Consider the following 25,596-nt stretch of genomic DNA (forward strand, 5'->3'; position numbering starts at 1 on the left):
CCCATCTCCCTCCTTCTGTCTCCCATCGCCCTCCTTCTGTCTCCCATCTCCCTCCCTCTGTCTCCCATCTCCCTCCCTCTGTCTCCCATCTCCCTCCTTCTGTCTCCCATCGCCCTCCTTCTGTCTCCCATCACCCTCCCTCTGTCTCCCATCTCCCTCCTTCTGTCTCCCATCTCCCTCCTTCTGTCTCCCATCTCCCTCCTTCTGTCTCCCATCGCCCTCCTTCTGTCTCCCATCTCCCTCCCTCTGTCTCCCATCTCCCTCCTTCTGTCTCCCATCTCCCTCCCTCTGTCTCCCATCTCCCTCCTTCTGTCTCCCATCTCCCTCCTTCTGTCTCCCATCTCCCTCCTTCTGTCTCCCATCTCCCTCCCTCTGTCTCCCATCTTCCTCCCTCTGTCTCCCATCTTTCCTCCCTCTGTCTACCTGTCTACCTCTGTCTCCCATCACCCTCCCTCTGTCTCCCATCTCCCTCCTTCTGTCTCCCATCTCCCTCCCTCTGTCTACCTGTCTCCCTCCCTCTGTCTACCTGTCTACCTCTGTCTCCCATCTCTCTCCCTCTTTCTACCTCAGTCTTCCATCTCCCTCCCTGTCAGGTGGAAAATGAGGGGGGATGGATCATCAGACTGGGTTATGATGACAGAAGAATGAGTCAGATGCAGGTAAAGGATCACATCCTCCACCGCCTGTCAGGCTGTCATCAACGCTCACATTGGGCTCCCCTCGGTCAAAGGCCCTACCTACATTTTTCTGCCTTCCTTCCTCCAGCCAGCCCAAAGAGGGACCACCCAGGTTCTGTGCCCAGCTGGAATGCACCATTCCTGGGGAGGGGAGGGTATGTACTGGGGAGGGGGGATCCCTGGGCAGACGACAGAGGGGTTGAAAGCTGTGTCAGGGGAGAATGTGCTGTGTGCCACACAGATATGAAGCATGTTGTGGCTCCTTGACCTCGCCGTGAACCCTCTCTACACGCTGTCTAGTTTCATGTTTCCATGAAATCAGACCTCAGGGAGCAGAGAGTGCAAGTCAGGGCCGGTTCCAGGCATAAGCTGCCGCTCAGGGCCCCCGGGCGCTAGGGGGCCCCGACCCCCAAAAAAAAAAAAAAAACTCAGTCGGGATCTTAACTTACTGTTGAGAGTTAGAATAGTAGAATACACGAGGTGGAAGTTCAAAATGTGGTTGTGCATCAGCAGTTATTATTTTGTTTTGTCAGTCACTGACAGTCACTCAATTAGCCATGTCAGCTAACAATTTTTAGATTGGTAAGTTAGTCTAGCCAGTTATCTTAATATGTAGTAATCATGGCTGAATACCAACCGGGCACGCGGGGCACGTGCCCAGGGCCTGTCCTCCAGGGGACCCTCATTGATTTTGTTAGTCACTCTCACTCAGATATCATTCATATGGGTAGAATTGTAGGACATTAGCATTAAAACTGCAAAAATGTCTCTCCACGCCACAGAAAAATGGGTAGAATTGCATCAAATTTGTTATAAAATTGTACCAAAAAAATCTCAGTCCCATGGCAGAATGTGTAGAATTGCAGGAAATTCACTTTAGAACGTACATCAAATATATATATTCTTTGCGGTTTTGAACCCAAAAGGGCTGGAGCCGGCCCTGGTGCACGTCAATGGGCAGGAACAATCGAACTGTCTGTCACTGTGGTATGCAACTGCCAACCAGTCCAGGCCATAGAGTAGAGCAGGAGTGAAAACCTACAGGAGGGTAGCTCTTCAGGAATAGGGTTGGAGAGCCCTGGAGTAGAGCATGTGATCGTATGTGTGTGTGTGTGCATGCAGACTTTTTTTAGGTGCACGTACACGCGTTTCTCCGCTGCACACTTGGCATGCGGCTGGCCCGGTTGCCAGCAGCATCCCGTGAGATGAGGAAAAATAATCAAATGGATATCATACGGTCACAGCGGGCAGCAATAACCTCATTATTATTCTGACGGTAGCCAAACAGCTTCCTGTCAGCGAATCGGTTATTTATTGCACCTCCCGTGCCAACCGCGGGCCACAAACCCTCTGTCTTTTAACCACGCTAATTGGCTTCACGCTGTTTCATCGCGGAGACAGATGCGCCGGCTTTGTAGAAGAATCTCGAAACGAACCATTTCTTAGTTCACCTTCAGTTAGAAGCAGACCATATGACATGCCCATTGTGGACCAAGTATACAATTTCATGTCCAACAAAACATGTCTGGAGACACAACACTGAAACCAGTCTTGGGGAAGCTACTCTGAAAATATACTATAGTTTACCATTAGTACAGGGGGTTGGTGTCACCTTAATTGGGGAGAAGGGGCCCGTGGTAATGACTGGACCGGAATCCGTGGAACGGTATAAAACACTAACATCGTTTCCATTTGCTCCGTCCAAACTCCCCTCAGCAGCCTCCACTGTTACCAAGCTACCAATTACTTCACATTGGATTAAGTTAAGCTACACTAAAGCCACCCTCATGAAAACGTTTACTTACCATTACTTACTTTTCCAATGATTTTACTACATCCAAACATACTTTGTGAAACATTATCATATCTAGATCTGAAATGTCAACCTGGTCTCAGAGCATTTCGTATTATTCTTTATTCACACTCCATTTAGTATGATGTGTATTCATTTTTATTTAACTAGGCATTTGGGGATGTCCATCACCCATTTCCTATGATATGTTACTAATTACAATCCGTATTAATTAGTAAAACGTAGAATATGCTACGAATTGCAATTTGTTGTGGCTAATGTTAGCTAGGTGGCTAATGCTAACGTTAGGGGTTAGGGTTAAGGTTCGGGTTAAGGTTAGGGTTAGGGGAAGGGTTAGCTAAAAGGGTTAAAGTTAGGTTTAAAGGAAGGGTTAGCTAAAAGGGTTAAGGTTAGGGTTAGGGTTAGCCACCATGCAAGTAGCTAAAAAGTAGTAAGTAGTTGAAAAGTAGCTAATTAACAAAAAAATTCCGTGATGAGATTGAACACGCCTTTGGATTGCCAGACGTTAGCGTTATACACCCATCCATCCGCCCCGACCAATTGCCTTCCTGTTGTTTTTATCTTAATTAACCTTCTGTCTTATGTAACCATACCAAATTTAACATATCGTTATAATTTCAGTGTCCCAGATTTACTTTTTACTATGTTACGTCTAGTCTATGAGACCAGGTTGGCAATGTCATAGACTACACATTGCAAGGACAGATCACTCTGGTGTCAGAATGTGTAATTTAGCTGTGTTTCAATGGAGAATTAGGCAGGTCTGATGCTGAAAAATGAAAGAATTGTCTACTTCACCCATATTTTATTTTTTGGGTGCATCAAAAAGTAGTGTGTAGTTCCTGTAGTTAGCTACACCACTAAATGGCAAAAAAAATACTGAAAACATGACCAAGATTTGAATTTAGTTCAACTACCACCAAGCTACTGCAAAATGTAGTTAAATTACTAGTTTAACTACATGTAGTTCACTACTCCCCGACATTGATTAAAACTCATATTGTGATCAGTTAAGTGTCTCAGAGGTGCCTCATGTCATGGCTATCCAAAGGCCCAAACAATGCCATATTCTTTATAAATAATACAACAAATTATTGTATTGCTCCTAGCTTGCTAACATCCCCAAATCCCTACCACAGTCATAATTAAGGGTTATGTTGGGTTGTTCATGAGAGCACTCCATTTCAGTCCACATTATGAAATAGATGGAGTTCGAAGGGAATTGACTCCAACCCTGACAATACTATTGATGTTTAGATGATGGATCACCAGTCAGACAGACAGGACTATGTGCCAGGTTGACACTTTGTGGTCACCTGGCAACCCTCCAGCCTCCAGAGAGAGCGGGGTGAGAAAGGGGTGAGATGGGCATTGAGGTGGGTGAGAGAGGGGGGAGGTGGTCAGTGAGGCAGGGTGAGAGAGGGGGGAGGTGATCAGTGAGGCAGGGTGAGAGAGGGGGGAGGTGATCAGTGAGGCAGGGTGAGAGAGGGGGGAGGTGGTCAGTGAGGCAGGGTGAGAGAGGGGGGAGGTGGTCAGTGAGGCAGGGGCAGAGAGGGGGGAGGTGGTCAGCGAGGCAGGGTGAGAGAGGGGGGAGGTGGTCAGTGAGGCATGGTGAGAGAGGGGGAGGTGGTCAGTGAGGCAGGGGCAGAGAGGGGGGAGGTGGTCAGCGAGGCAGGGTGAGAGATGGGGGAGGTGGTCAGCGAGGCAGGGTGAGAGAGGGAGGGCTGAGGTGGGCAGTGAGGTGGGGCAGAGAGGGGGGAGGTGGTCAGTGAGGCAGTGGGAGAGAGGGGGGAGGTGAGCAGTGAGGCAGTGGGAGAGAGGGCTGAGGTGGTCAGTGAGGCAGGGGCAGAGAGGGGGGAGGTGGTCAGTGAGGCAGTGGGAGAGAGGGGGGAGGTGGTCAGTGAGGCAGTGGGAGAGAGGGGGGAGGTGAGCAGTGAGGCAGTGGGAGAGAGGGCTGAGGTGGTCAGTGAGGCAGGGGCAGAGAGGGGGAGGTGGTCAGTGAGGCAGTGGGAGAGAGGGGGAGGTGGTCAGTGAGGCAGTGGGAGAGAGGGGGGAGGTGGTCAGTGAGGCAGTGGGAGAGAGGGGGGAGGTGAGCAGTGAAAGAGAGAGGGCACCAGCAGGCTTAGGGGACACCAGATGACACCCTGCCCAGCCAGAGACTGCCTTGGACACAGGGAAGGGTGATCATGAACCACTATATGTGTACAATTACATACAGTGCCGTGAAAAAGTATTTGCCCCCTTTCTAATTTTCTTTACTTTGCATATTTTTGATACTGAATGTTATCAGACCGAATATTAGATGAAGGGAACCTGAGTGAACGAATAACACAATAATTACATAATGGGACCCATGTCATCCAAAAAGTTATACTTTGGAATCATCTGTCCATAGAACATTCTTCCAAGTGTCTTGATGATCATTCAAGTGCTTCCAGGTGCTTTTTGGCAAACTTGAGTCAACTCTTTGGACGACATGGGTCCCATTATACCTGGCGAAAACCAAACACTGCATTCCACAGTAAGAACCTCATACCAACGGTCAAGCATGGTGTTGGTGGTAGTGTGATGGTTTGGGGATGCTTTGTTGCCTCAGGATCTGGACGACTTGCCTTAATTGAAGGAACCATAAATTCTGCTCTGGTCATGCAGCAAGACAATGATCCAAAACACACAATCGAGTCTACATGAAAATGGCTAAAAAACTACACATTTGAAGTTTTGTAATGGCCTAGTCAAAGTCCAGACCTAATCCCAATTGAGATGTTGTGGCAGGACTTGAAACGAGCAGTTCATGCTTTAAATCCCACAAATGTCGCTGAGTTAAAGCAGTTCTGCATGCAAGAGTGGGACAAAATTCCTCCACAGCGATGTGAGAGACTGATCAACAACTACAGGAAGCATTTGGTTGCAGTCATTGTAGTTAAAATGTGGCACAACAAGTTATTGAGTGTAAGGGGGCAATTACAGGTGAATTGGATGTTGCATCATTTTGTTAATTAAAAAAATAAGTATGCTTTTTTTTGTTATTTGTAAACTCAGGTTCCCTTTATCTAATATTAGGTTTTGGTTGAAGAACTGATAACATTCAGTATAAAAAATTGGCAAAAATAGAGAAACTCAGAAAGAGGGCAAATACTTTTTTACGGCACTGCACATTCTGCATTCTATTGATCTCAATATATTGAATTAAACATTTGTCCAGGTGAACATGATGAGAAACCTAAAAAGCCATGAGTTTGACTGCAAGCTACATACAGATGTGGGATCTTCATTTGATCAATCTGTTGTCGCTGACAATTCTCCTGCGCTGCAGGATTTACATAAATTCACTGAAAACAACTAACACACGATTATATTAACTGTATTTCACTGTAAAATAGCCTTATTTTGGCCAGCTAATAGCCTAACCACCGGTCAAAGCAACATTACATCACGGAAAAGTGTGAATGGACTAAATATTCAAATCCTGTTGATGCAAGATTATTTTGCTGCGACAATACTGATCAAATTAAGATCCTACATCTCTAACAACCATTAAAAGGTGCAATATGCAGAAATCACTCCGCCATTTCCTGGTTGCTAAAATTCTAATAGTTCACCTAATTTCAGTTTATGTGACAAAACACGTAGAGAATCATTGTACCATCTAAACCGCTGTGAAATAGATTTTCAATAGCCAAAAATATTGTTTTTTCAGCTGTTGGAAGCTGGTGTACAAAAACGAAAGTAAAAGATGCAAAAAATAAACTTAAGAACGGGAAACATAGAAATAGCGTACATAGAACAGATCTACCGCTTCTTAAACTTACTTTCAATGAGAATAACATATCTATAACTCACATTTCTATGTGAATTTGGTTGGGTTGCCCAAAAGTTACATATTGCAGCTTTAACAGCCCAAGCACAAAACAAAATGTATATAAAAATTGTATAAAAAGGAACATTGCTGGCTTTTAATACATTGAAAACAATTAACTTGTTTAATTCAACATCCAACTCATTATGCAAAACCTTGTTGTACAGTACCATGACAGTAAATACATTATTTTTTAAGAATTCTCAAAAGCAGGATTTTCTCTTTCCCATAACGAGTTATAAATGTTGACGCTACCTGTCAAGGACCAGAAACAGGGGTTATTATTAAGCAACAGGCTTATACTATACTTTCAGTATACTTGTATACTATTACAATAGTACTACTACTTCTATAAGCCTAACACAGTCAGACATTATAGATTAAAGAAAGCTGGCGAGTTTAAAATAGTCTCCCACACAAGAAACTTCCTCTCCAAGCTCTGGTGCCATAGCCTGGTGACGAGGTTAAACATACAATATGGAATACAAGTCTTTAATCCACTTCTCTTACCATGCTTGCTGAGCTGCTTTCTGACCAGCATACCCAGTCCCAGCAGTAGTAACAGGCCAGCAGCAGAGGCAGCTCCCACCGCTGCGTAGACCAGCATCCCAGCGGACACTATAACACAACAACCACAGTCACTATCCCTGACTCTATAACACAACAACCAGTCACTATCCCTGACTCTATAGAACAACCAGTCACTATCCCTGACTCTATAACACAACAACCAGTCACTATCCCTGACTCTATAACACAACAACCAGTCACTATCCCTGACTCTATAACACAACAACCAGTCACTATCCCTGACTCTATAGAACAACCAGTCACTATCCCTGACTCTATAACACAACAACCAGTCACTATCCCTGACTCTATAGAACAACCAGTAACTATCCCTGACTCTATAACACAACAACCAGTCACTATCCCTGACTCTATAACACAACAACCAGTCACTATCCCTGACTCTATAGAACAACCAGTCACTATCCCTGACTCTATAACACAACAACCAGTCACTATCCCTGACTCTATAGAACAACCAGTCACTATCCCTGACTCTATAACACAACAACCAGTCACTATCCCTGACTCTATAACACAACAACCAGTCACTATCCCTGACTCTATAACACAACAACCAGTCACTATCATTGACTCTATAGAACAACCAGTCACTATCCCTGACTCTATAACACAACAACCAGTCACTATCATTGACTCTATAGAACAACCAGTCACTATCCCTGACTCTATAGAACAACCAGAGTCACTATCCCTGACTCTATAACACAACAACCAGTCACTATCCCTGACTCTATAGAACAACCAGTCACTATCCCTGACTCTATAGAACAACCAGAGTCACTATCCCTGACTCTATAGAACAACCAGTCACTATCCCTGACTCTATAACACAACAACCAGTCACTATCCCTGACTCTATAGAACAACCAGTCACTATCCCTGACTCTATAACACAACCAGTCACTATCCCTGACTCTATAGAACAACCAGTCACTATCCCTGACTCTATAGAACAACCAGTCACTATCCCTGACTCTATAACACAACCAGTCACTATCCCTGACTCTATAGAACAACCACAGTCACTATCCCTGACTCTATAGAACAACCAGAGTCACTATCCCTGACTCTATAGAACAACCAGAGTCACTATCCCTGACTCAATAGAACAACCACAGTCACTATCCCTGACTCTATAGAACAACCAGTCACTATCCCTGACTCTATAGAACAACCAGAGTCACTATTCCTGACTCTATAGAACAACCAGAGTCACTATCCCTGACTCTATACAACAACCACAGTCACTATCCCTGACTCTATACAACAACCACAGTCACTATCCCTGACTCTATAGAACAACCAGTCACTATCCCTGACTCTATAGAACAACCAGAGTCACTATCCCTGACTCTATAGAACAACCACAGTCACTATCCCTGACTCTATAGAACAACCAGTCACTATCCCTGACTCTATAGAACAACCACAGTCACTATCCCTGACTCTATAACACAACAACCAGTCACTATCCCTGACTCTATAGAACAACCACAGTCACTATCCCTGACTCTATAGAACAACCACAGTCACTATCCCTGACTCTATAGAACAACCAGAGTCACTATCCCTGACTCTATAGAACAACCACAGTCACTATCCCTGACTCTATAACACAACAACCAGTCACTATCCCTGACTCTATAGAACAACCAGTCACTATCCCTGACTCTATAGAACAACCAGTCACTATCCCTGACTCTATAGAACAACCAGTCACTATCCCTGACTCTATACAACCACAGTCACTATCCCTGACTCTATAGAACAACCACAGTCACTATCCCTGACTCTATAGAACAACCACAGTCACTATCCCTGACTCTATAGAACAACCAGTCACTATCCCTGACTCTACAGAACAACCAGTCACTATCCCTGACTCTATAGAACAACCAGTCACTATCCCTGACTCTATAGAACAACCACAGTCACTATCCCTGACTCTATAGAACAACCAGTCACTATCCCTGACTCTATAGAACAACCACAGTCACTATCCCTGACTCTATAGAACAACCAGAGTCACTATCCCTGACTCTATAGAACAACCAGTCACTATCCCTGACTCTATAGAACAACCACAGTCACTATCCCTGACTCTACAGAACAACCACAGTCACTATCCCTGACTCTATAGAACAACCACAGTCACTATCCCTGACTCTATAGAACAACCACAGTCACTATCCCTGACTCTACAGAACAACCACAGTCACTATCCCTGACTCTATAGAACAACCAGTCACTATCCCTGACTCTATAGAACAACCACAGTCACTATCCCTGACTCTATAGAACAACCAGTCACTATCCCTGACTCTATAGAACAACCACAGTCACTATCCCTGACTCTATAGAACAACCAGTCACTATCCCTGACTCTATAGAACAACCAGTCACTATCCCTGACTCTATAGAACAACCAGAGTCACTATCCCTGACTCTATAGAACAACCACAGTCACTATCCCTGACTCTATAACACAACAACCAGTCACTATCCCTGACTCTATAGAACAACCAGTCACTATCCCTGACTCTATAGAACAACCAGTCACTATCCCTGACTCTATAGAACAACCAGTCACTATCCCTGACTCTATACAACAACCAGTCACTATCCCTGACTCTATAGAACAACCACAGTCACTATCCCTGACTCTATAGAACAACCACAGTCACTATCCCTGACTCTATAGAACAACCACAGTCACTATCCCTGACTCTATAGAACAACCAGTCACTATCCCTGACTCTACAGAACAACCAGTCACTATCCCTGACTCTATAGAACAACCAGTCACTATCCCTGACTCTATAGAACAACCACAGTCACTATCCCTGACTCTATAGAACAACCAGTCACTATCCCTGACTCTATAGAACAACCACAGTCACTATCCCTGACTCTATAGAACAACCAGAGTCACTATCCCTGACTCTATAGAACAACCAGAGTCACTATCCCTGACTCTATAGAACAACCACAGTCACTATCCCTGACTCTATAGAACAACCACAGTCACTATCCCTGACTCTATAGAACAACCACAGTCACTATCCCTGACTCTATAGAACAACCACAGTCACCACAGGGTCAGAACAGAGCAGATAAACCAAGATGTCACCCTGTAAGGATGGACACTATGCTGTAGGAGTCACATGGCATTAAAAAAAACAAGGCGAAATCAGGATTTTATCTAATGTACTACTATTCAATTCAATTCAGTGTATATAATGTAAACAATATTGTAAATAATATTTGATGTAAACAAATAGTCAGTACAACCTTGGTCAGAGGTGATGTTTCTTTGGCAAGAGGGCACAAGGTCACTCCACTGTCCCTCTGAGGTGCAGGACAGCTCTTCTGTTCCGTTCAGATAGTAGCCTTTGCCGCAGGTGAAGAGGCACAGAGAGCTGAAGCTAAACTCCCCTAGGGGGTGTGAGCAGTTCATGGAGGGTCCCAGGGTTGGTGGCGGGGTTGAGGATGGAGTGGGTGGTGGAGATGGCGGTGGGGGCAATAGGTTCTCACACTGGACCACTGTAGGGGTTTGATCAATCAATCGATCAATCAATCAATCAATTCATTAATCATCTTTTTATATATATTTCCCTCACTCACCTTGGCAGGACGGTAAGTCTTGGCTCCAGACTCCCGATGCGTTGCAATGCATCGTGGGAGCTCCAGTTAGCCACAATCCCTCATTGCATCGGAGGAGGCAGTGGGAGCTGTAACTGTAGGCAGAATAGGGGTGGGTGCAGTTCATCCAGCCTCTCCGTGGTTCCACCAGCAGGGGGCAGTGACGTACTGAGGAGCAGAGAAAAAACTCCATCAAGGGGGTAGGCAAGCCCCGGTCCTGGAGTGCAGCGGGAACTTCATGTTTTTCATTTAACCGACCTGGAAGACCAGGCGTGTTGAATTTAGGCAATCACTGAACTGATCAATTAGCTCAGTTGGTCTGGTGTGGTGCGTAGTTGGGGGAAAATATCCTGCACAACCTGTGGCACTCCAGGAACAGGGTTGCATACCCCTGTACCACATTCACATCCTGATCCAATGAAAGGTAACTAGTAACCAACGAATTACATTTAGAAAGTAACCTACCCAACCCTGGTAGTAGGGTACAGATAAGAGAAGAGAAGATACTCCGAAGAGCAGAGAAACACACTACATTCACATCCTGATCCATAGAAAACTAAATGAATACTAATGCTGTAAGTCACCAACCTCTGTAACGACAGATATCTTGACTAAATGTGCATATGAGAATAATCTGTCCCTATTATGTATTTAAAAAGCTTCATTATCGTCCCAGTAGATGAGGGTATGTCTCCAGCATGGTATGAAGATGTGGTGAGTTACCCAGACAGAGGGGGGCTCTCCTGCTCCATGTGCCCAGGGAGGTGCACTCTGTATCAGCCACTCCGTTCAGCAGGAACCCCTCCTCACAGGAGAACAGACACTGGGACCCGTAGTGGAACTGACCATGGAGGTCAGAGCAGTTCATGGAGCCATGCGGGGGAGCGGTTAAGGCGTCGCACTGCTGAGCTGGAGGAATATAAAGAGGACACAGGTTGTGACACACAGGCTCAACCTATTCCCATTATAATCACACATGTATTTATATTGATTTGTTCCTATTATACTATGATATACTGTTCCTAATCCTTCAGCTAACCACAATAGTTTAGGTTCTCCGTTCCAAACCCTTTGGATTTATTCAGTGAGGTGAAACAATTCAGAATGTTGCAGATAGAAATGAAGTGAATAGACCGGACACAGTTCCAAATCCTACATGACAATCACATCTGTTCTACACCACACATTTCTATCAGAACACCGCTGGTCTTACCCTGACAGACAGGAAGGGCGTGGCTCCAGTAACCCAGTGAGGAGCAGTGGGTGGAGTTAGTTCCTACCAGAACAAAACCCTCCTCACACTCCAGGGCACAGGTGGAACCGTAGCTGAACTCCTCCACAGGGTTCCAGCAGTTCATGGAGGCGTGAGGGGGAGCGTTTATAGCGTCGCACTGCACCACTGCCACACACACACAACCAATCAATGTGAAGGTTAGATCTCAACTTGTTTTACACATTTCACCAGATGGGCATATCCTTCATAATGTATTCTTTGTATAAATAATGGTCCTTATCACATTGAAACTCCCTCTAGTTGTTTTGGTATAGCTCACGTTCACATGCAGGTGTGCGGTTGGTCCATTGTCCAGTAGACAAACAGGTGAGGTTGGTGTCTCCTCTCAGCAGGTAGCCCTCCTCACAGGAGAACCCACAGGAGGAGGTGAAGGAGGAGGCCCCCAGGGGTTCCACGCAGGTCATGTTCCCCATGGCAGGAGGGGACAGGGGGCCACACCTCACCACTGTAGTAGGCAGGGTTGGGGAGTAACGGATTATATGTAATCAGTTAGATGTAATCGGATTATAAAAAAACAAAATTCTCAGTTACGTCACCAGCAAAAATATTGTAATCGGATTACAGACACTGTACTTTTGAAAAACAAGATGATTACATCTTGGATTACTTTAGAATTCATAAAAGATGTTTGCCAAAAAATACATTATGACACCTTTCTGTTTTTTCAATGACATTCAATTCAGCATTGAAAAAAGGCGCAAGTTTAAGTTTGTTTGTTCCAAATGAGCGAGTCTAAATACAAGTCAGAGACCTCTATGATGACACACCAAATGATGACCACCAGTCAGAGACCACTATGATGACACACCAAATGATGACCACCAGTCAGAGACCTCTATGATGACACACCAAATGATGACCACCAATCAGAGACCACTATGATGACACACCAAATGATGACCACCAATCAGAGACCACTATGATGACACACCAAATGATGACCACCAGTCAGAGACCACTATGATGACACACCAAATGATGACCACCAATCAGAGACCACTATGATGACACACCAAATGATGACCACCAATCAGAGACCTCTATGATGACACATCAAATGATGACCACCGATCAGAGACCACCATGATGACACACCAAATGATGACACATATCAGAGACCACTATGATGACACACCAAATTATGACACCAATCAGAGACCACTATGATGACACACCAAATGATGACCACCAATCAGAGACCTCTATGATGACACACCAAATGATGACCACCAATCAGAGACCACTATGATGACACACCAAATGATGACCACCAATCAGAGACCACTATGATGACACACCAAATGATGACACCAATCAGAGACCACTATGATGACACACCAAATGATGACACCAATCAGAGACCACTATGATGACACACCAAATGATGACCACCAATCAGAGACCACTATGATGACACACCAAATGATGACCACCAATCAGAGACCTCTATGATGACACACCAAATGATGACCACCAATCAGAGACCACTATGATGACACACCAAATGATGACCACCAATCAGAGACCTCTATGATGACACACCAAATGATGACACCAATCAGAGACCACTATGATGACACACCAAATGATGACCACCAATCAGAGACCACTATGATGACACACCAAATGATGACCACCAATCAGAGACCTCTATGATGACACACCAAATGATGACCACCAATCAGAGACCACTATGATGACACACCAAATGATGACCACCAATCAGAGGCCACTATGATGACACACCAAATGATGACCACCAATCAGAGACCTCTATGATGACACACCAAATGATGACCACCAATCAGAGACCACTATGATGACACACCAGATGTGTTTGATGGATCCTTGTAGTCTTATTCTAATGCTCTCTTGGGGGAACGTCATCTGATTACGTTACTGAGGTTGGGTAATCAAGAAGTTACATTACTGATTACAATTTTGTCCAGGTAACTAGTAACCAACAAATTACATTTAGAAAGTAACCTACCCAACCCTGGTAGTAGGGTACAGATAAGAGAAGAGAAGATACTCTGAAGAGCAGAGAAACACACTACATTCACATCCTGATCCATAGAAAGCTAAATGAATACTAATGCTGTAAGTCACCAACCTCTGTAACGACAGATATCTTGACTAAATGTGCATATGAGAATAATCTGTCCCTATTATGTATTTAAAAAGCTTCATTATCGTCCCAGTAGATGAGGGTATGTCTCCAGCATGGTATGAAGATGTGGTGAGTTACCCAGACAGAGGGGGGCTCTCCTGCTCCATGTGCCCAGGGAGGTGCACTCTGTATCAGCCACTCCGTTCAGCGGGAACCCCTCCTCACAGGAGAACAGACACTGGGACCCGTAGTGGAACTGACCATGGAGGTCAGAGCAGTTCATGGAGCCATGCGGGGGAGAGGTTAAGGCGTCGCACTGCTGAGCTGGAGGAATATAAAGAGGACACAGGTTGTGACACACAGGCTCAACCTATTCCCATTATAATCACACATGTATTTATATTGATTTGTTCCTATTATACTATGATATACTGTTCCTAATCCTTCAGCTAACCACAATAGTTTAGGTTCTCCGTTCCAAACCCTTTGGATTTATTCAGTGAGGTGAAACAATTCAGAATGTTGCAGATAGAAATGAAGTGAATAGATCGGACACAGTTCCAAATCCTACATGACAATCACATCTGTTCTACACCACACATTTCTATCAGAACCCCCCTGGTCTTACCCTGACAGACAGGAAGGGCGTGGCTCCAGTAACCCAGTGAGGAGCAGTGGGTGGAGTTAGTTCCTACCAGAACAAAACCCTCCTCACACTCCAGGGCACAGGTGGAACCGTAGCTGAACTCCTCCACAGGGTTCCAGCAGTTCATGGAGGCGTGAGGGGGAGCGTTTATAGCGTCGCACTGCACCACTGCCACACACACACAACCAAGCAATGTGAAGGTTAGATCTCAACTTGTTTTACACATTTCACCAGATGGGCATATCCTTCATAATGTATTCTTTGTATAAATAATGGTCCTTATCACATTGAAACTCCCTCTAGTTGTTTTGGTGTAGCTCACGTTCACATGCAGGTGTGCGGTTGGTCCATTGTCCAGTAGACAAACAGGTGAGGTTGGTGTCTCCTCTCAGCAGGTAGCCCTCCTCACAGGAGAACCCACAGGAGGAGGTGAAGGAGGAGGCCCCCAGGGGTTCCACGCAGGTCATGTTCCCCATGGCAGGAGGGGACAGGGGGCCACACCTCACCACTGTAGTAGGCAGGGTTGGGGAGTAACGGATTATATGTAATCAGTTAGATGTAATCGGATTATAAAAAAACAAACTACTCAGTTACGTTACCAGCAAAAATATTGTAATCGGATTACAGACACTGTACTTTTGAAAAACAAGATGATTACATCTTGGATTACTTTAGAATTCATAAAATATGTTTGCCAAAAAATACATTATGACACCTTTCTGTTTTTTCAATGACATTCAATTCAGCATTGAAAAAAGGCGCAAGTTTAAGATTGTTTGTTCCAAATGAGCGAGTCTAAATACAAGTCAGAGACCTCTATGATGACACACCAAATGATGACCACCAGTCAGAGACCACTATGATGACACACCTAATGATGACCACCAATCAGAGACCTCTATGATGACACACCAAATGATGACCACCAGTCAGAGACCACTATGATGACACACCAAATGATGACCACCAGTCAGAGACCACTATGATGACACACCAAATGATGACCACCAATCAGAGACCACTATGATGACACACCAAATGATGACCACCAATCAGAGACCTCTATGATGACACATCAAATGATGACCACCAATCAGAGACCACTATGATGACACACCAAATGATGACCACCAATCAGAGACCACTATGATGACACACCAAATGATGACCACCAATCAGAGACCACTATGATGATACACCAAATGATGACCACCAATCAGAGACCACTATGATGACACACCAAATGATGTCCACCAATCAGAGACGACTATGATGACACACCAAATGATGACCACCAATCAGAGACCACTATGATGACACACCAAATGATGACCACCAATCAGAGACCACTATGATGACACACCAGATGTGTTTGATGAATCCTTGTAGTCTTATTCTAATGCTCTCTTGGGGGAAAGTCATCTGATTACGTTACTGAGGTTGGGTAATCAAGAAGTTACATTACTGATTACAATTTTGTCCAGGTAACTAGTAACCAACAAATTACATTTAGAAAGTAACCTACCCAACCCTGGTAGTAGGGTACAGATAAGAGAAGATACTCTGAAGAGCAGAGAAACACACTACATTCACATCCTGATCCATAGAAAGCTAAATGAATACTAATGCTGTAAGTCACCAACCTCTGTAATGACAGATATCTTGACTAAATGTGCATATGAGAATAATCTGTCCCTATTATGTATTTAAAAAGCTTCATTATCGTCCCAGTAGATGAGGGTATGTCTCCAGCATGGTATGAAGATGTGGTGAGTTACCCAGACAGAGGGGGGCTCTCCTGCTCCATGTGCCCAGGGAGGTGCACTCTGTATCAGCCTCTCCGTTCAGCAGGAACCCCTCCTCACAGGAGAACAGACACTGGGACCCGTAGTGGAACTGACCATGGAGGTCAGAGCAGTTCATGGAGCCATGCGGGGGAGCGGTTAAGGCGTCGCACTGCTGAGCTGGAGGAATATAAAGAGGACACAGGTTGTGACACACAGGCTCAACCTATTCCCATTATAATCACACATATATTTATATTTCTTTGTTCCTATTATACTATGATATTCTGCTCCTAATCCTTCTGCTAACCACAATAGTTTAGGTTCTCCGTTCCAAACCCTTTGGATTTATTCAGTGAGGTGAAACAATTCAGAATGTTGCAGATAGAAATGAAGTGAATAGATCGGACACAGTTCCAAATCCTACATGACAATCACATCTGTTCTACACCACACATTTCTATCAGAACATCCCTGGTCTTACCCTGACAGACAGGAAGGGCGTGGCTCCAGTAACCCAGTGAGGAGCAGTGGGTGGAGTTAGTTCCTACCAGAACAAAACCCTCCTCACACTCCAGGGCACAGGTGGAACCGTAGCTGAACTCCTCCACAGGGTTCCAGCAGTTCATGGAGGCGTGAGGGGGAGCGTTTATAGCGTCGCACTGCACCACTGCCACACACACACAACCAAGCAATGTGAAGGTTAGATCTCAACTTGTTTTACACATTTCACCAGATGGGCATATCCTTCATAATGTATTCTTTGTATAAATAAGGGTCCTTATCACATTGAAACTCCCTCTAGTTGTTTTGGTATAGCTCACGTTCACATGCAGGTGTGCGGTTGGTCCATTGTCCAGTAGACAAACAGGTGAGGTTGGTGTCTCCTCTCAGCAGGTAGCCCTCCTCACAGGAGAACCCACAGGAGGAGGTGAAGGAGGAGGCCCCCAGGGGTTCCACACAGGACATGTTCCCCATGGCAGGAGGGTTCAGGGGGGCACACCTCACCACTGTAGTAGGATACAGGTAAGATAATAGAATATTATTTTTGTTTTCCCCTGTTCAGACGTTGCTGACGCATGCCAGATCTTACAATGTAACAGCTAACCCAGTGCTTCCCAAACTTTTTCACTGATGTCCCCCTTTCATCGTTGGGGAACATCCCGCGCCATGGAGTGGACAGAAAGATTCCACATTTTAAAGCTAATTTCCTTCAGTTCTACATATTATGCCATGTCTTGTGTGTTCATGCGATATCTGAGTGACTCAAACATTAAATGGGATTTTTTTTAAACCTAGCTAGAAAACTTCAGCTGGCTTGGTCTTGTTGATCAACTGGACATTTCTGACAAGTTATAAACAGGAACCACTGAGCTAATGCTAAATGTTATATTATAAGATAAATGTCACATACAGTGGGGAAAAAAAGTATTTAGTCAGCCACCAATTGTGCAAGTTCTCCCACTTAAAAAGATGAGAGAGGCCTGTAATTTTCATCATAGGTACACGTCAACTATGACAGACAAAATGAGGAAAAAAAATCCAGAAAATCACATTGTAGGATTTTTAATGAATTTATTTGCAAATTATGGTGGAAAATAAGTATTTGGTCAATAACAAAAGTTTCTCAATACTTTGTTATATACCCTTTGTTGGCAATGACACAGGTCAAACGTTTTCTGTAAGTCTTCACAAGGTTTTCACACACTGCTGCTGGTATTTTGGCCCATTCCTCCATGCAGATCTCCTCTAGAGCAGTGATGTTTTGGGGCTGTCGCTGGGCAACACGGACTTTCAACTCCCTCCAAAGATTTTCTATGGGGTTGAGATCTGGAGACTCCAGGACCTTGAAATGCTTCTTACGAAGCCACTCCTTCGTTGCCCGGGCGGTGTGTTAGGGATCATTGTAATGCTGAAAGACCCAGCCACGTTTCATCTTCAATGCCCTTGCTGATGGAAGGAGGTTTTCACTCAAAATCTCACGATACATGGCCCCATTCATTCTTTCCTTTACACGGATCAGTCGTCCTGGTCCCTTTGCAGAAAAACAGCCCCAAAGTATGATGTTTTCACTCCCATGCTTCACAGTAGGTATGGTGTTCTTTGGATGCAACTCAGCATTCTTTGTCCTCCAAACACAACGAGTTGAGTTTTTACCAAAAAGTTATATTTTGGTTTCATCTGACCATATGACATTCTCCCAATCCTCTTCTGGATGCACTCTAGCAAACTTCAGACGGGCCTGGACATGTACTGGCTTAAGCAGGGGGACACGTCTAGCACTGCAGGATTTGAGTCCCTGGCGCGTAGTGTGTTACTGATGTTAGGCTTTGTTACTTTGGTCCCAGCTCTCTGCAGGTCATTCACTAGGTCCCCCCGTGTGGTTCTGGGATTTTTGCTCACCGTTCTTGTGATCATTTTGACCCCACGGGTTGAGATCTTGCGTGGAGCCCCAGATCGAGGGAGATTATCAGTGGTCTTGAATGTCTTCCATTTCCTAATAATTGCTCCCACAGTTGATTTCTTCAAACCAAGCTGCTTACCTATTGCAGAGTCAGTCTTCCCAGCCTGGTGCAGGTCTACAATTTTGTTTCTGGTGTCATTTGACAGCTCTTTGGTCTTGGCCATAGTGGAGTTTGGAGTGTGACTGTTTGAGGTTGTGGACAGGTGTCTTTTATACTGAAAACAAGTTCAAACAGGTGCCATTAATACAGGTAACGAGTGGAGGACAGAGGAGCCTCTTAAAGAAGAAGTTACAGGTCTGTGAGAGCCAGAAATCTTGCTTGTTTGTAGGTGACCAAATACTTATTTTCCACCATAATTTGCAAATAAATTCATTAAAAATCCTACAGTGTGATTTTCTGGATTTTCTTTTCTCAATTTGTCTGTCATAGTTGACGTGTACCTATGATGAAAATTACAGGCCTCTCTCATCTTTTTAAGTGGGAGAACTTGCACAATTGGTGGCTGACTAAATACTTTTTTTCCCCACTGTATGTTATAGCAATCTGATGCCTTGACGGCACGGTCGATGACGTGGCACACAACCATTGGTTGATAAGATGATTGTCTGAGCAGGGGAACACGACCAAGGTAAGATGAGATTTATAGTCTGTTTCCACAGAACATTCACACAACGTCCACAGAAGGCACTGAGTTTATCAAGGCCAGTAGTCTTCCATAAGCTGATAATGTACCATAGGTTGATACAAGCGTTGATCAAAGTATGTCATAAGTATTCATAACCATAGATATACAGTGCGTTCGGAAAGTATTCAGACCCCTTGACTTTTTCCACATTTTGTTATGTTACAGCCTTATTCTAAAATTGATTAAATTGTTTTTTCCACTCATCAATCTACACACAATACCCCATAATGTCAAAGTAAAACCATATTTTTAGAAATGTTTGCTAATTTATAAAAAAAAACATAAAGAATATATCACATTTACAGAAGTATTCAGACCCTTTACTCAGTACGTTGTTGAAGCACCTTTGGCAGCGATTACAACATCGAGTCTTCTTGGGTAAGACATGTTGCTGCACAGCTATTTTCAGGTCTCTCCAGAGATGTTAGATCGGGTTCAAGTCCGGGCTCTGGCTGGGCCGTTTTTTTTTTCGTGGCCCCCCCCCACCCCCATCAAATTAGCCTGTCCCTGCTCTGTAGAGATGAGGCAACAATGATGATTGTAGAAGCTGTAGATCAGGGGTATTTCCTGGAGTGCAGTAAGATATGGTCCCAACAACGCTCCGTACTGATGTCACACCCTGATCAGTTTCACCTGTCTTTGTGATTGCCTCCACCCCCCTCCAGGTGTCGCCCATCTTCCTCCATTATCCCCAGTGTATTTACACCTGTGTTCTCTGTTCGTCTGTTGCCAGTTCGTTTTGTTTCGTCAAGCCTACCAGCAGGTTTTCCCCCCTTGCGCCTGTCTTTCTCAAGTTCCTGTTTTCTAGTTTTCCCGGTTTTGACCATTCTGCCTGCCCTGACCCTGAGCCTGCCTGCCGTTCTGTACGGTTGGACTCTGTTCTGGATGACTGACCTCTGACCTGCACTTGACCTGTCGTTTGCATGCCCCCTGTTTTTAAAATAAACTTCTGTTACTTCGACACTGTCTGCATCTGGGTCTTCTCCTGAAACGTGATAACTGAGCTACTTAGTTAATTCATCAGTTCAGTGATGGCTTAATTCAAAACACCTGGTCTTCCAGGTTGGTTAAATTAAAAACATGAAATGCCTGCGGCACTCCGGGACCGGGATTGCTTACCCCTGCTGTAGATGATAACCCTCTGTAGATGGCAAAGTAGTTTTTAGAAGATGGCAGGGGCGCTGATGCCATCTACTCAAAAACCAGTCGTCCCAGTTCCCTTGTTGTTCACTCTGATTATCTAAGCACTCGATTCTTCTGTAGTAGTAAATATATACTTTACAACTGTGTTTGCCAGTAAGTTATCAATGTTCAATATTTCTAGCTTTCTTCTAGGTTTCTTTCTGCTTCACAGTAGAAGTCTTCACGGGTCCAACAGCCCCTAAAATTCTGAGCAGGTCTGGGTCCTAAATTCTGACACTGCGCCTTTACAACTCCTGTATTAGCTGACCGATATAGCAGAGCAGGATTATTAGTGCACTGGGCCTTTACTACTCCTGTAATCAGGGCTGGTCCTGGCCACAGACTCTTTCTACCATATCCTATATCTGCTACATGATTTATGTTAGATGTTTTTGGGGGACAGAACGTTGGTGGAGCATGGCAGCAATGTGTCTCTCCAATAGCACCCTGGAGAGGCATGCTGGGAATGGACAAGCGACAGCAAAGGGCATTCAGACTCAGGGGGTCGCCAACAAACTCCCAACCCATACAACATTTTTACATTTACATTTTAGTCATTTAGCAGACGCTCTTATCCAGAGCGACTTACAGTTAGTGAGTGCATACATACTTTTTTTTATTTTTCATACCCCCATGGGATTCGAACCCACAACCCTGGCGTTGCAAACGCCATGCTCTACCAACTGAGCTACATCCATGCCGGCCATTCCCTCCCCTACCCTAGACGACGCTGGGCCAATTGTGCGCCGCCCCATGGGTCTCCCGGTCACGGCCGGCTACGACAGAGCCTGGATTCGAACCAGGATCTCTAGTGGCACAGCTAGCAATACAATGTAATGTAAAGAAGTTAGGGACTGTCTTTAGTTGTTTTTTTTTTAATGTTAGGGACTGTCATAAATAGCATGGGCTACATATGGTTGACAACATGGCTGACAACATGGTTCAGATAAAGTGGGGCTCAATCAGAGAAAATGATTTTTGGTCACCACGGTAACAGCCAGGGTTCAGTGTTCTGTGTTCTGTGGTCAGAACAGGATGTTACAGCAAAAGTGACAGTTGGAAAGTATTTCATCAGGTCACATTTCACAAAGAACACAACTATTTCACAGTTGAACATTTTAAATAGTGGAGATTAACAGTTGGGTGCGGTCAGGTCAAGGACTGGGAGGAACCACAGTACCTTTGTTGCACTTCTTGATTTACTATCACATTGTCATTTCTTTTCACTTTGACCTGACATTCAACAGGTGTATTAGTAGCTACTATCCCATGGTGACAGTGATAAATACCTGTGCAGGTGGAGACGTTGCCTGTCCACTGTCCTGTGTGGTCACACTGAATCATGTCTGGTCCTATTAGGTCAAACCCCAAATCACAGCTGAATTCACAGGTGGAGTTGTAACTGTGCAGGGCGATGGGGTCACTGCAGTTCATAGTCCCTCTATGAGGACCACTGTCCAGCGCTGGACACTGTTTGACTGAAGGGGGCAGTAAGAGAAATGTTGTTTAAACTCAATAAGGGAACAGAAATCTATGTCTCAAGCCTAAAATGCTGGTTTGTGAGCAGCCTCAACACAACGTTATGTGAGCAGCCTCAACACAACGTTATGTGAATTTGAATTAGGCAGGTAGCCCTCTGTTTTAATAAGGAGGCGGGACCCCATAGCGTTAGCTTTAGGAACGTCTTTAGTAAGATAAACCGGACATAGTTGCAGAGGCATTATGGGTACTGTAGTACCCTCCTGCTCTCCCATACCTTGGCACTGAGTGGCAGGGTGGTCCCAGAGCCCTGTGGCCTGGCAGAGCAGTTGTGGTGCCCCCAGCAGCTGGTATCCCCGGGCACAGTGGAACTGACAAGAGGAGTTGAAGGCAAACGGCCCATGAGGATGGTCACAGTTCACTGAACCCTGCTCTGGGTCCGACACAGCGTCACACTCTACGGCTGACAGAGAGAGGCAGAGAGACTAGATTATCAATGACAGCAAACAAACATACTGCACACTAACACGTCATCGAAGCTGAACTCAGTTAACTGTTTTGGTTCACCTCTATACAGAAAACCATGGTATTATTCCCATAGATGAATAAAGAATGGTTCAGACCTTATGGATGCATCGTACAGGTTAGCTCACCTTCCTGGCACCGGGGGCCCTTGAAGCCAGGGTCACACTGGCAGGTGTAGTCCCCTATGTTCTCTAAACACTCTGCATGGATGCTACAGCAATGCTGTGAGCAAGACGCTACACAAACAGGGTAGTAGACAAATAGAGGATTTAAAGAAACTACACACACACACACACACACACACACACACACACACACTCGTCTACCTGTGTAGCAGAGGGCTCCCTTCTTTTTTGTGCATCTCTCATCGTTCCACTTGGCTTCATCCTTTCCTCTTTTGATGTAGATCTCCACACAGTCCTGTCCGTCCCCGACGTTGTTGGGCTCCCCGGTGGCCCAGTTCTCTGCCTCTTTGGTCAGGGTCTTGTTGGTGCCCATCCAGGTCCACACCTCATTCACCTGATTGATTGACGGAATGTATTTATTCAATAATACAAAAAAAAAAAATATATATATATATGCAACCACAGTATAAATGAAATAGCGATGCATTAAAAAAACAATAGAAATGTACATTAAGAAGTCAGCGACACATTTCTGCTAGATGGACCTCTTGTGGCAAGACATACAGACGATCTGGCGGTCTACAGTACACTCCTGTTGATAAAGTAACAGATGAAGGAACCCAACCTTGCGGAGGCCGATCCAGTAGTATTGTGAGTTCTTAGGGAGCATGGTGTTGAGATAGACGATTTCCTCCTGGTTCTGGATGGCCACCATGTCTGTGTAGTGCTGCCTGCACCACTGGCGGGCTGAATCCCAGTCCAGATTCGGGTTGGTACTGTAGTTGTAGGTCCAAGCCTGGACACCTCCTATCTCACTGGTCAGTAGGTCTCAGGGTAATAAAAACAGAGTCAACACTTTCCATTAAAGGTGCAATCTGCTGTTGCTACATTTATTTTTGGCACTTTCAGATTAATGATATGTACTCATTGATTCCTGAAGAATATATTTTATAAATCCCTCATGAGCTTAGTGCACTTTTAAGTTGCTCTTATACCTGAGTAGCAACGCTGTAACTAGTAACATTGCACTTTAGTAATTCCTTGCTTGATTTGAGTGGTTTTGGTTATTACAAGATAAGAGGACATTTCTGTCTGATAGTCAGGCAGTTGTAAACATCAGGTTGCTCTGTCTTACCGTGGTAGATTGTGATCAATAGAGTCACCAGCAACCTATTATATAGGCTCTGTCTGAGATAGTTTGACCACTGAAGCATCTGAAAGACATACAAATATATAAACTCTAACAATAATCAAAATTGGATGGTACAATTTGACTGAACGTTATGATACAGTAATGCATAATAATTTGCAATAGTACAGGAATAATCATTAAAAAAACCTACCTCTTCGTCAAGATTGGGGAGATAAAATGTGCTGTTTTCATGACATCACACCATCCAAATGGACTGTGTAAGAGGTGCAATTTCCTTTCAGAGTGAGTCTGCACTATACTGTGCAATGTGCAGCATTTACTAATCTGATGATCAAACTGTCTGCGCGCTGTCTACTGTGAAAAGTGGTCTTATCACGGTTGAGGTGTTGTAGCCCTTTCCTGCAGTGCCCTCTAGAGTCCTCATGGGTGGAATGTTATTAATATATTCTTCATTATTTCATCATTAATAAACAAAACAAAAACAAAAAAATGTCAAACGGTTTTGTTATATTTCAGTCTTCTGTGATGTACACTACCGGTCATAAGTTTTAGAACACATATTCATTCAAGGTTTTTTTTTTTTTTTTTTTACTATTTTCTACATTGTAGAATAATAGTAAAGATATCAAAACTATGAAATAACACATATGGAATCATGTAGTAACCAAAAAAGTGTTAAACAAATCTAAACATATTTGAGATTTGAGATTCTTCAAATAGCCACCCTTTGCCTTGATGACAGCTTTGCACACTCTTGGCATTCTCTCAACCAGCTTCATGAAGTAGTCACCTGGAATGCATTTCAATTAACAGGTGTGCCTTCTTAAAAGGTAATTTGTGGAAGTTCTTTCCATCTTAATGCGTTTGAGCCAATCAGTTGTGTTGTGACAAGGTAGGGGTGTATACAGAAGATAGCCCTATTTGGTAAAAGACCAAGTCCATATTATGGCAAGAACAGCTCAAATAAGCAAAGAGAAATGACAGTCTATCATTACTTTAAGACATGAAGATCAGTCAATACGGAACATTTCAAGAACTTTGAAAGTTTCTTCAAGTGCAATCGCAAAAACCATCAAGTGCTATGATGAAAAGCTCTCATGAGGACCGCCACAGGAATGGAAGACCCAGAGTTACCTCTGCTGCAGAGGATAAGTTCATTAGAGTTACCAGCCTCAGAAATTGCAGCCCAAATAAATTTTTCACAGAGTTCAAGTCACAGACACATCTCAACATCAACTGTTCAGAGGAGACTGTGTGAATCAGGCCTTCATGGTGGAATTGCTGCAAAGACACCAATAAGAAGAAGAAACTTGCTTGAGCCAAGAAACACGAGCAATGGTCATTAGACCGGTGGAAATTTGTCCTTTGGTCTGGAGTCCAAATTGGAGATTTTTGTGTCCGCTGTGTCTTTGTGAGACATGGTGTGGGTGAACGGATGATCTCCGCATGTGTATTTCCCAACGTAAAGCATGGAGGAGGAGGTGTTATGGTGTGGGGGTGCTTTGCTGGTGACACTGTCTGTGATTTATTTAGAATTCAAGGCACACTTAACCAGCATAGCTA

General features: G+C 44.3%; 1 protein-coding gene across 2 annotated transcripts; it reads right to left on the reverse strand.

The window, feature by feature from the left end:
- Nucleotides 1-6,459: 6,459 nt before the first annotated feature.
- LOC121534145 (selectin P) lies at nt 6,460-24,334 on the reverse strand. 2 transcript variants are annotated; one of them, XM_045205413.1, is made up of 20 exons: nt 24,224-24,334; nt 24,016-24,094; nt 23,506-23,708; nt 23,082-23,274; nt 22,884-22,991; nt 22,508-22,693; nt 22,041-22,229; nt 17,244-17,429; nt 16,904-17,089; nt 16,414-16,599; nt 14,958-15,143; nt 14,618-14,803; nt 14,128-14,313; nt 12,139-12,324; nt 11,799-11,984; nt 11,309-11,494; nt 10,568-10,753; nt 10,235-10,486; nt 6,860-6,967; nt 6,460-6,600 (listed from the first exon to the last, which is right to left on the reverse strand). In XM_045205413.1, exons 2-20 carry the CDS (start codon nt 24,092-24,094, stop codon nt 6,536-6,538), a joined length of 3,243 nt encoding a protein of 1,080 aa, XP_045061348.1. In that variant the 5' UTR covers nt 24,224-24,334; the 3' UTR covers nt 6,460-6,535. The 2 variants fall into 2 exon arrangements, with proteins under 2 accessions (XP_045061348.1, XP_045061349.1); XM_045205414.1 differs by having other exon boundaries at nt 6,460-6,604.
- Nucleotides 24,335-25,596: the final 1,262 nt, after the last annotated feature.

The sequence above is a fragment of the Coregonus clupeaformis genome, chromosome 20, assembly GCF_020615455.1.
Source record: "Coregonus clupeaformis isolate EN_2021a chromosome 20, ASM2061545v1, whole genome shotgun sequence".
NCBI classification, from domain to species: Eukaryota; Metazoa; Chordata; class Actinopteri; order Salmoniformes; family Salmonidae; genus Coregonus; species Coregonus clupeaformis.